We start from the raw sequence: 12296 nt of genomic DNA on the forward strand, positions 1-12296 counted from the left end.
CTGCGTGTCCCCTTTCACATTTGGCCAAACCACCATCTAGCTTGTGTGAAAAGAATTCTCAAAAGGCTGCTTTTCAATGTTTTTGTTTCTTTCTCTGCTGGAAATGATAAAAATAGCCTTTGGTCCACAGGAAAATAATGGGGGCTCACCCGACCAGCGTGGCCTTATGTCCAAAGCAAACCGCTTCCTTCCGCCTCCCTGGGGCTGCTCCTCTCCTGCAGTCCTGCTTCGGTCCCGCGGAGAGTAGGAAAAGGGGTTGCATGGACAGGGGTCCACACAGCCTTCTGAAGCCCCCCCAGTAACATGACTGGCAGTCCAAGACAGGATGCCAGTGACCTGTCCGACTTTTACAAGCACTTCAGCCGGCAGGAGAGAGAGTGAATGATTAGGGACAGAGGCATCTGCAGGCGCTGGGGTGAAAGCGCCTCGGGGGTGCCCAGGTGACCCTAATCGGCACCATTCCTGGCTGGAGCCAGAGGCAGGGGACCCTCTAGGTAAAGATGTATGGCACCTGAAACCCTACACCAAACGATTTGCCAGTTCAGCGGGAAGGCTTCGGGTTGCTGGTTCGGGCATTCATTTCTAAACCTCCACACTTGAGCCAGAAGAGAAATTAAAATCAAAGAAGCAATCTACGCAGGGCAGGACAGGGGATCTGAAGCAGACCCGGCTCAGGGCCCCTCTGTTGACCAGCCGTACGGCCCTGGACAGGCCTGTGCCTTGCGTGTGGCCCTGGACGAGGCAGGACGTCTGTCTGCCTTGGTTTGCGTGGGAAACACTAGCAAAGTGGCACCACTGAAGCTGGTTCACACTCAGCCTTTGAGTGGACAGACCCATTACGCCGGGTCAGCAAATGCGGCTGCTGTTTCCTGTCCCGGCCTGGCCCACACCCCGCTGCAGGCCCCTCCCCTTTACCCCATCCCAGCCCTTTCTACCCAGGAGGTTGGGGGGCAGCGTCAAGGAGGGCGTGAGGTCCAGAAATGGTGCCAGGGTGTTTTAGATCGCCTGCCAACTCCAAGAGCAGAAAAGCTGGCTCCTCCTGCAATGGTGCCAGGTGTTGGGGTACAGCAGTGTCGTGGGTAGACCTGTGTTTCCCCAAAATATATGCCCAAGTCCTCGTCCCTGGTACCTGCAAATGTGACTGGATTTAGGAAAGGGGTCTTTGCAAATATAATTAAGGATGTCAGGATGAGACCATCCTGGACTTATTTACAGTGGGCTGTAAACCCCATGACAAGTGTCCTTACAAGAGAGAAGAGAGGGACACACAGGGAGAAGGCCAGGTGGCCGCATGGAGTCAGAGGTCAGGATGATGCATCCACAGGCCGAGGAGTGCCCGAGTTAGTGGCAACCGCCAGAAGCTGGGAGGGAGGCCGGAGACGTTCTTCCCAGGAGCCTCCAGGGGAGCAGCCCTGCCAGCACCCAGATCGCAGACCTCCCGCCTGCAGAATGGATTCCTGGGATTTGCACCAGTCTGTGGTCATTTCTTACGGCAGCCCCCTGGAAAACGAATACCAGCTGTGGGGTCTAGCCTCGTGCCTGTCCTGCAGAGAGGAGATGGACCCCCACGGGGTGCCGGACAGGGCCTCGCCCCCCAGCCGTCTCAGCAGCACACATCCTGGGGGTGCTCAGGGCTCCTCCGGAAGCTGAGTAGGGGGTGAGGCCTTTTTGCTGGACGTGCTTTCGCGGCCGCCGGTGCTTGCAGCAGGGGGGCAGTGGTGCACCCGTTGCCCTCGCCTGCTGTACCAACTAGAGCCAGAACTGCTGCCCCAGGCCCAGGCAACATCCTCCTCAGTGTCCCCTGGCGCCAGCCAACCCGGCGTCCCCTGGCATCCTCCCAGCGCCTGCTCTCCCAGGGTAAGCACATCGTGAAGCCAGACCCTCCCGTGGATCCCGCCAGACGCCGAGGCTGCAGCTCCCACCAGGTGAGGAGGGAGCCCTGGGGCACCAGCCCAGTAAGGTGGGCAGCAGGGTGGAGGTGGGCCACACTGTCGTCCCCAGTGGATGTGGGACCTGATGACGGTCACCATCGAAGCAACTCAGCTTTTAGGGGATGCAGAGAACTGTGTCCATGCTAATTGCCCACATCCTGCCCCCACCTCCCGACCTTCAATAGGATGTGGGAAGCCTGACCTCTCGATGCCCAACGCCATAGTCCCCCTCCTGGGAAGGGTGTTCCTTTGTCAAAGTTGCCCCTACTTCTGTCATGACCTGCCAAGGACCAAGATTAAAGGCAGCCCCTACAGTACACCCTCCGACAGCTCACAGACGGGTCCCTGGGGGCCACGACGGCTGCCAAGCACTGTCCAGGCTTAGATGCAGCCCTGGGCCCGCCGGCACCCTGGTCACTAGATGGGGGAGAGGCCTCTCCTGGAGTGCATGCTCTCGGGTGAGCTCATCCCACGGACCCTGAGAATGGGAATATTGTCCAGGCTGAACACTTACCTCCAACCTGGGGGAACTGAAGGGCCCAGAGATCCTGGCAGCTCTGAAATCCCACCCTGGGGCTCCCATTCGGAGCGTGCCTGACTCCTGGTGCCCTGACCCCCACTTACATCAGCGACAGATGTCAAAGGTGGAGCTATTGATTTAAAATGCTGAACTGCAGCATCATCTGAAAGATAAGACAGAAACCCACATGGCCCTATGGAGACTTCACGGCCTCTGCAGAGAGAGAAGATACATGATGACGTAACCCTCCACTCACGTGTGCCCCAGGCTGCCTGGAGGCTGCTCACGGTGCAGGAACGGCCTTTCAAAGCCCCCCGGGACAGAAGTGTCACAAACTCAGGGACCCAGCTCTCAGGAACTCCGTCCCAGACCCCAGTCACAAGCCATCTTCCCCACCACGACCAGTGTGTGTGTGTGGAGAGCCACAATTTCCATTTGAACCTCCCCTTGTTTGCCCATCTGTTACAGGTGGACCTGTGTCCCCCCTAAAGACACGCTTGAGTCCTGCCCCCCAGCCCCCATGCTATGTGGCCTTATTTGGAGGTGGGGTCTTTGCAGACATAGTTAAGGTAAGGTAAGCCCTAACCCGGTATGGCTGATGGTCTTGTAAGAAGAGGAAGGAGACCCAAGGAGAAGCATATGATAGTGGAAGCAGAGACACAAGGGATGTAGCCACAAGCCAGGAATGCCAGGAATAGCCAGCAACCTCTGGAAACTAGGAGAGGCCAGGAAAGAGCCAGTTCTGGAGGGAGTGCAGTCCTGCGGACGCCTTGCACCTGGGCCTCGGGACCCCAGACTGAGAGGACACACTCTTGCTAAGCCCCGGTCTGTGGCGCTTTGGAACTGCAACCCCATGGGGGTTGCTGCTCTGGCATCCTGGGCTACTGATCATCTAATTGAAGCCCAGTCATTTCCCTTGCCATTTCTCAAATTTATGGACCTATGGGTGCCCCCAGGTTACCCCATGTCCTCTAACGGCTTGGGCACTGGGGCCAGCATCCTCACCATCGTGCCTCCCAGCATCTGGGGGCCCCAGGACCCACCTGCCTAACTTGGGGCCCCTGCCTGCTGAAGTTCTTCATCGCATCCCAAGTTCTTCACTGGGCATCCAGTCCCCAGTCCAAGACTCAGTCCTTGCCACCATGTAGGACACCCTCTCTGATGGCTCTGGCCCCAGCATGCCACTCTCAGGCCCTGGCTTCCAGATGCCCTGGTCCTATTCTCCCTGTGGCACCCGGCCCCATGCAGGCCTCTGTTCTTCATCCCTGAACGCTGCTGGTTTGCAAACCGGCTGTGCGGAGGGCGGGGAGAGGCCAAAGCAGGCCGGCTCTGGAGATAGGCGAGCTGCAGGCCTAACCAGGGCGGGGGCTTGGAGGCTTGTCTGGCCACAGAACCAGGTCTCTGCATGTGCCCGCTGAATCTTACACTTTACCTGGAGGCCTCTGCCGGGCTCGGTCACATGCGCTGTCCAGACGGTCTCAACACCACCTCACTCTCTCCTGCACGTTTGGGGTGGGCTCCCACGGTGGGCCGCACATTCCAAGAAGAGGAGAGAGGAGCCTCCGATTGCCTGGGGCCAGCTTGAGGGTCAACCAGAGGTCACATCCTCTCCATGACCTCCACCAACCCAAACCCTCCCAGGCACTAGTCCCTGCAGGGCCCGATGCCTTCTTAGCCAGACCAGAAACCAGGACCCCAGGGCCACCACGCAGACAAGGTTGATGTACACGTCCTGCCGGGCATGCCAGGAACACTAGGTCCTGATTGCATTTTCCTGAGCACTTTCTCAGCCTTGCAGCTGCAGAGAGCCACCTTGAGGGCAGGGGGAGCGCCCTCTTGGGGACAAGGACCAGCTTGCTGGCTGACCTGGGGTCTGTCCCATGTGCATCCCCGTGTGCAGCAGTGAAACACACACACCCATCACACCCACGGGAATCAGGGCTCAGGGACCCCACATGATGCTCACACCCCGGGCGTCGCTCTTCCTGTGCGTAGTAACAGTCCTTCATCTCTGACCTGGGGTCTGTCTTCTGCCACCATCCCTGAAACCAAGGCAGGGCTGGCCTGTCAGCCACGAGGGGGCGGAATCCCTGACCCTTCGGTTCTCCATAAATACCTCTTCTTGGAATCTGGCCTCCCCTTCCGTGTCCCTGACCACAGCTAAGCGGCAAATGCCCAGACCAGTCCAGTCCCGGTTTCTCCACTCGCACCAGATGGGTGCTGTGTGCAAGGGCCCTGGGGCTTCCGGCTGCTCAGTGAGTCTCACATGTCCCTAACAGCTCCCCTGCTCCCCCTTCTATTATCACCATCCGTCTCCACCAAACGGCCCACCCCCATCTCACTGAAGAAGACAGAACTCAGGGCCCCTGCCATCTCACCCCCACCCTCACCTACCTGTACCCAGCCTCACTCTCCACCAGTCTCCATGCAGGGGGCGTCCTCCCGCCAGAGGCTATCCTGACGCCTAGGCCCTAGGTTCTGGTTCCCCCAGGACCTGCTGCAATCTGGGTTCATTCCTCGGGCCCTGCCCTCCTGTGTCCTCACCGTTCCCCGAGCATCTTGCCTACCTGTGGTGTTCAGGGCACAGGTGCTGAGGGTGTGCTGGGCCAGGTGGGTCCTGCTGGCATTAGCTCCTTTACCCTCTCATGACAACCTGTGAGCTGGGTTTCATCATTCCTGTTTCCTGGACAAGGAACAGGAAGCAGGAAGGTTAAGTAACGGATTCAAGGTCAGCCACGGCTATGTGTGGACAAGCTGGAGCTCAGAGCCCAAGGGCTGACTGTTCCAAGAGAAGGCCTGGCCTCTTCCATGCCAGTGTGGCTGCCACCTCCCGGAAGCCCCTCCAGAGCACCTACATGGCTTTGGCTCACTTTTACCCTCCCTGCCCTCAGTCTCTTCCCATGATCCTTGGCTCCCCTTCTCATCCCCTGCTCCCACTGAGCCAACCGTTGTCAAGGTCACGGGCAAAGGAAACTGGGGCTTCTCCCTTGTCATCATGTCAGAGAGTGTGTAGGTCTACTGCACATTGGTGAATATGGAAGCAGGGCCAGTGTGTCGGGTGAGGACAAGCTCCCCTCTGCCTGTGCCCCACCTCCACCCCTGGGGTCCACTGGCATGGGGAGCAGGGGGTGGGGGCTGGGGCACAGGCCCTGGACTTCAGAAGGTCCTGGCTCTGTTGATGCATGACCTTCACCCAAGGACAGCCTCTCTGGGACTGTGTTCTCCTCAGTGAAAGAGGGGTGATACTCTCCGAGTGCCATGCACGTGTGTTGGGAGCAAAGGCAATATTTGCAACATAACTGGCACGAGGCTCAACGAGCAGCATCAGAGTAACAGCTGACCCTGAGATGGCTCTTAACAGGGGCCAAGCAGGATGCTAAACCTGGCGCCGCTATTAACTCATTAATCCTCCCAGCAGCCTTTAGAGGCCGGACCTATTATTATCCCCACTCAGTGAAATGAGAAACGAAGATGCAGAGCTTCAGTGTCTGAGTCCCTGGGATAGAGCAGAGGAGCAGGGGTTCAAGCCCTGTGGCCTGGCTCCTGGACCCACACGCCTGCTGCTATCATAGGTGGGCCTCTGGTCCTGCTCTGACTCTCCCACACAGTGAAGGAAGACTCAGAAGAGGGGTCAGTGGGCACCCTGGGCCAAGAAGCTCAGGCTGCCCCTCAGGGGCCCTGTTCAGGCCCACCAGCAGGGCAGACTCAGCCTGGGGCTCTGGCTGCCCAGGAGAGGGGCTCCCCCACATAGAGGCAGGGCCTGAAGCTGGTGTGACACAGCCCCAGGCTACAGGCTACAGCAACCTTCTCCACAGGCCAGAGGGTCAGCAGCGCTCTGCCCCTCTCCTCTGCACACTCACTCAGCACCCTGAAGCTGTTTTTTCCAGGAAGCAAAGTACCAAATCTATTTCCATACCTGTGGTGTCTTGGTGTTTATGGCAATGTTGACATCTGAGCAGTAGGCTGGTCCCAGAGAAAAGAAGGCTGGGGCACCTTGGGTAGTTCCCAAATGGTGAGGGCATCCAGGAGGGGCTGAGCTAATGGGCATAGCTGTGCCAGCTGTGTGGCCTTGGCACCCACTAGAGCCCTCCAAACCATCTCAATGGCAGCAGACACTATAGTGTGTTCACATCACACATGAGGGGTTTGTTTGGTTGAACCCCTCTAATGCACACACAGAATGGCCCGGCTCACAAAGTGGATTATATGCAGGACACGTACGTGGAACAGAATGACCCGGAGCACATGCAGACGATTATTATATGTGAAGGTGTCGTGAGCAACATCTCCTGGGACAGTGTTTTTCAGCCAGGTGTTGGAAGGTGGACACAGTATGGGTGGGGCAAGGTTTCAGGGTGGAGAGAGTGAGGGGTGGCATGAGCAGTGGCAGCAGCAGATGAAAGTGCCCCACCGGGTGAGGATCAGTCACAGGTGCTCACATTTGTGAGGGCTATAAACTGTCATGGATGTATAGCCTTTGGGATGGGGTCACAGCCCTGGGTTCCTGGGAGGACGGTTCAGAGGGTGGTGAGATCAGCCTGGGGCCTGTGGCGCCAGGACGGAGAGCTGCGGCCCCGGCAGGGATGGCAGACGCCTGGGGCAGCGAGCGCTGGGTGCAGTAAGGTCACTCAGGGAAGGACAGGTGCAGTTACAGTGCCCGGGACAGAGCAGGGGTGGGGAACCTGCCTACAATGAGTCCTGGTTTGACCTTGATGGAAGGGACCAGGCCCTGTGCCTCAGTGTCCCTTTCTGTGAAACAGGGGTCAAACGAGTGCAGCTTCCTGGATGCAGTGAAGACTGTGCACATCTGCGTTTAGCAAGCGCTGGGTCTCTGTCGGCGCCCCACTCCATGAGCTTGCGGTGGGGAAAGGTGCCGGGCGCAGAAAAGCACCGAGACACGGGGCGCCCCTGCTTCCCTGGCCATGCGATGCAACACCCGTTGGGACCCTTCGGTCCTCAGGGCACTGGCCACGTCTGGGAGACCGTGAACCCGGACACGAGGCTGGGTTCGGGGCAGGGACCGGGTCACGGAGGCGGGTGTCACGTCCAGGGGGCGGCCACCACGGGCGGGGAGCGGTCATTCCGGGCGGACCGCGGCCGGGGACGGTCACTTTAGGCGGGGGCGAGTCCAGGGGGCGACTACCAAGGCGGGGGCGGGCCCAGGAGGGGTCACTCGGGAGGGGGACAGCCACCCCCGGGCGTGGGCCGGGCAGGGCACGAGCATCCCGACCACCGGGAAGGGGTCTCTGCTCCTGTGGTCCCCCTTCCCGCGGGCCCCGCGTCTCCCTGATAACCGGCCCTAGCCCCGCCCCTCCCTGCTAGTAAACAGGAAGGGGCCTGCGCGCCGCGAGCGCTTCCGGCGCGGCGAGGGGCGGGAGCGACAGTGAACGGCGGTGGGCGGGGACAGTCGCGGAAGCACCAATCGCGAGGGCCGGCGGGGACCGGGAACGGGGCGGGGCCGGCTGTCGGAGCCAATCGCTGCGGCCGGTGGGCGGGGGGGCTCTGACGGCCGCGTCGGTAGTGGGGCGGTAGGTGTCGCGGCGGCGGTGGCTGCGGTGGCTGCGATGCTGCAGCTGCGGGACTCCGTGGACTCGGCGGGCACGAGCCCCACGGCGCTGCTGGCGGCCAGCGAGGAGGGCGGCGGCGGCGGCGGCGGAGGCAGGCGGCCTGGAGCGGGCACGCCGCTGCGCCAGACGCTGTGGCCGCTCAGCGTCCACGACCCCACGCGTCGCGCCCGTGTCAAGGAGTACTTCGTGTTTCGGGTGAGGGGCCCGGGGGGCGGGGGTAGGGGAGCAGGGGCGAGCCCCGGGGACGGGGCGGGCCGTGACCTTTGCCCCGTCCCGCAGCCCGGCACCATCGAGCAGGCTGTGGAGGAGATCAGCGCCGTGGTGCGGCCGGTGGAGGATGGCGATATCCAGGGCGTGTGGCTGCTGACCGAGTGAGCCGGGCGGCCCGGGGCCGGGTGGGGGAGCGGGCAGGGGATGGCCGGTTCCTGCGCAGCGGTGACCCTGTCGCTTGCCCGCAGGGTGGATCACTGGAACAACGAGAAGGAGCGGCTGGTGCTCATCACCGACCAGGCGCTGCTCATCTGCAAGTACGACTTTATCGGCTTGCGGTGCCAGCAGGTGGTCAGGGCCGCCCTCAGCGCGGTGGACACCATCTCCTTCGGGGAGTTCCAGTTTCCCCCGAAGTCGCTCAACAAGTAAGGCTGTTGGCCAGAGAGGCCAGTGCTGGCCTTGTTTCCACCGTTCTAAAGCCACCCTAGGGGTTGTCCTTCGCCCCAAATGGAAACCTGAAAACTTCAGCTTGAAGTTAGTAGAGCTTCTTAGACTAGAAGCAGGTGACTTCTGGGTGGCCCGGAGCAGTAAAAGGGATTCTGGCACAGGACAGCCGCAGCAGGCTGGTAGTGAAGCGGGCTGGAGGAGCGAGGAAGCAGCCCTGATATGGAGCCCCCTCAGGTGAGGGCCGAGCGCGGCAGCTTGCCTCCTGCCGGGAGAGGACTGGTAGGTTTTGTCAAGCCTGCTCTTGTTTTTTGTTTTGGTAAGTGTATTACTTTAATTTACAGAAATCACTAAAGGTTAGATTTGAAAACATTTAAGGGTCAACTTTCAGAAGCTGATATCCATGCTTTAAGGGAATTTTCTGAATGTGAAAATCTAGACATTGGTCAAACACATTTTAAGTTTGGATGTAGAAGGTGGATAGAACTTAGGAAGCTAAGATGAACTAAACATGAGCTTAACCAACAATGAAACCTCAGGGAAAAATTACAAAAATGTCATTCAGTTAGCCCCCCTGTGACGCCATCCCATGACTTACCAAGTTTCACTAAGTGCGGAAAGGGTAGACCTAGCAGCACCGTGTTCAGTCTGTTGTATTTAGAAGTACTAAAGCTGTTCAGACCGTTGTCCTGGAGTATTTAGGCTGCTGTACTGGAAACCCCGGTTGCCGTTAGAGCCCTCGAGCCCTCTTCTGCCGTGAAGCAGCTAAGTCTTGTTTTTAGCTGTGGAACAGCTTGGAAATGTCACACCCCGTAACTGACCGGGCTGCTGTGGGCACACTGGCCTGCCGTGTGACATCAGGTTCTCTTCTCCTGACTCGGCAGGCGAGAAGGTCTTGGAATTCGCATTCAGTGGGACAAGCAGAGTCGCCCCTCCTTCATAAACAGATGGAACCCCTGGTCCACCAATGTGCCCTATGCCACATTCATAGAGCACCCAATGGCCGGTGCGGATGAGAAGACAGCCTCTTTGTGCCAGGTAAGGAGATGGATGTGATGGCAGTGCCACCCAGTGGTGACGGAAATGTTCTAGGCCTGCCCTGCCCAGGGCAGTGGTCACGTGTAACTGCTGAGCACCTGATCTGTGGCTTGTAAAATTAAGGGAGTAAGCTTTCACACTTGGAAGTGTTAGTGAATGTTCATCTGAATAGCCCCGTGTGGGTGCTGGCTCCTGGCCAGCTGGCCCCGTGCTGCGGCCCCTTGCAAAAGCAACTGGCTTAGAGAAGGGCCCAGAGGGCCTCAGAGTGTGCCAGCTGACCTGAGCCCGCACTGGAGCCAAGCAGTCCACACAGTCCACACACTCGCCAGGACAGCGGTCCCAGGGGCCAGTGGTTAGCAGAGCTGTGGCCTGGCGGTGGGCCCCCACTTGCCAGCAGTGCTCTGTGGCCTGCTCTCTCACCTGCTGGGTGGCATGAGGATTAGGTAGGTCCCTAAGGCAAAACACTTGAGGCCCACGGAGAGCCAGCCTCCATGGTACTCGGGGGTTTGTCACAGGGGAGCACAGGAGTAAGAGCTGATGTTCCTGGAGGGCCACACCGAGGAGGCAAGCTAGGGGCCCCAGCCCGTGGCTGGACAGGCATCTCACCAGGACTGGCGGGTGGCACAGGACAGGCGGGGTTTCCTGGATGGGTCATTGATCAGCTCCATGATTTCTCTTTAAAGTTGGAAAGCTTCAAAACTCTGCTAATCCAAGCTGTGAAGAAAGCCCAGAAAGAAAGTCCCTTACCGGGACTAGCCAACAGTGTGCTGGTCTTGGAGCGCCCCCTCCTCATTGAGACCTACGTGGGACTGATGTCCTTCATTAACAACGAGGCTAAATTAGGCTATTCCATGACCAGAGGCAAAATAGGCTTTTAGAGACGCACTCCAGTCCCTTCCCAGGAAAGCAGGCAGATGTGGGGACTCCTGGGGCGTCATACCTCGGCCAGCTCTGCTGCTGCCACTGGATCTGAGCGCAACTAGAAGTCACAAGAGGTACCGCTGTGGCTGGATGCTGGACATCGGTAATCCGAGCAACAGGCAAAGCAGAGTGAGCCTGGCTATCACTGTACTGCCTGGTATTCCGTACCCTACGGCTGCAGTTTCCGTGATTTTCCTGGAGTGTGTCCCTTTGCTTCTCGTGGTCCCTGCCTCCAGCCTTTTAGCATGTTAATATTGTGTGGTTCCAATATAAATGTCCCTGTTAGCACCTCAGCTGTGTAGATGTGACATCCAGGGAGGTGCCTAATGCCCCACTGCCTGTAGTTGCACATACATTTATACTTGGTGTCAAATTTTGTATTTTGAAATTTAATCCATTTTTTTAAAGCTAAGTGCAAGGGAAGCCAGCAGACTGGTAAACTAAGCGGAGACAGTCTGCCTTGTCAGCGCCTAAATGAACAGTTGCTTTTGTGTAAATATATTTGCCTTAAAGTTACACTTTTTCTAAAATCAATCTGTATTGTGTTACTACTTAACAGCATCTTTCTCAGGCCCAAAAGGGCTTGCAGGAAATCATTTTAGGACATTGATTTGAGAAAGTCCCCTTGACAGTTCTTTGCACAGAATTTTGACAACTCTATGTATTCTGAGTTTGTATTTATGTGTCATATTTGTATTTAAAAGGGAATTGCTTAATTTGCTTTTAAAGAACTTCCTTTAAAAGAAGGAACCATATTAGATCCTCATGAAGTTGCTAGTGCCCGCCTGGGATGCTGCAGCTTCCACAGATACGAGGCCGTCAGACTTGCCCTGAACAAGCCTGAGTCCTCCACATTGGAAGCATTTCCAGGCGGGGGCCATAGCCTGCTGCTCTGTACCCGTCCTTGCCTTGTGGGTTTGACCTGAACCATTTATTGACCAACTTTTAACTGCTGGCTCATGGGTTTCTTGTTCTTATATACAACCTTGGTGTAGCTTTCACTGGCATGGGTGTGATCCAAATGCAGTAGCCTGTCCAAATTGAAAGGCTGCCTCAAAATTTGCTTGGGTCTTAAGCCTCTGCTTTTGGTCATAGTAAAGACATTTAGAATTGAGTGGGTGTGGTTCCGTTTTGAAGTTGTATGGTGCAAGAAAGTTGCCTCTTAAGTGTAGTTTAAGGCTTGAACTAACTTTGTGAACCTGTCAGCTTGCTGTGCGTGTAATGAGGGTTCTAAGCAACTGCTTACCTGGGACAGCTCTCTACCAAAAGGCAGGTGATGACTGGTCCTCAAAACAATGTGCTTGAACCAGGGTAACAGATCCTAATTCACCTGCCCTGGCTTCTCAACCCTGGCTCCTGTGAGAAGCACCTGAATTTAGAGCCAGATCCTGGTGCACTTCCGTGGAATCAACCTCAGCCCAGCTACTCGTTGGTGGCACTGCTCTCGTGGTGCTCAGGACTCCCTTCCCAGCACTCCAGACAGACTCCACATGAAACCCACACCCACTGTCCCAGAGCACTCGGTGTCCAAGGAGGGCAGCTCCACAGTGGGACAGGACGCCCGCCGGGGGCCAGCTGCTGGGGGCCCAGTTCATCTCCCCAAGGAACCCAAAACTTAGCTCACCTGAAAAACATGCCTGTAACCTAAACCTTCTAAGAAAAGCA

General features: G+C 57.7%; 1 protein-coding gene across 1 annotated transcript; it reads left to right on the top strand.

Moving 5' to 3' along the window:
- Positions 1–7957: 7957 nt before the first annotated feature.
- Positions 7958–11745, top strand: TPRG1L (tumor protein p63 regulated 1 like). The gene is made up of 5 exons (XM_036882682.2): positions 7958–8213; positions 8298–8389; positions 8477–8653; positions 9557–9710; positions 10394–11745. The coding sequence occupies exons 1-5, from the start codon at positions 8016–8018 to the stop codon at positions 10586–10588; spliced, it is 816 nt and encodes a 271-aa protein (XP_036738577.2). The 5' UTR covers positions 7958–8015; the 3' UTR covers positions 10589–11745.
- The last annotated feature ends 551 nt before the right edge of the window (positions 11746–12296 follow it).

This window comes from Manis pentadactyla, chromosome 4, assembly GCF_030020395.1.
Source record: "Manis pentadactyla isolate mManPen7 chromosome 4, mManPen7.hap1, whole genome shotgun sequence".
NCBI classification, from domain to species: Eukaryota; Metazoa; Chordata; class Mammalia; order Pholidota; family Manidae; genus Manis; species Manis pentadactyla.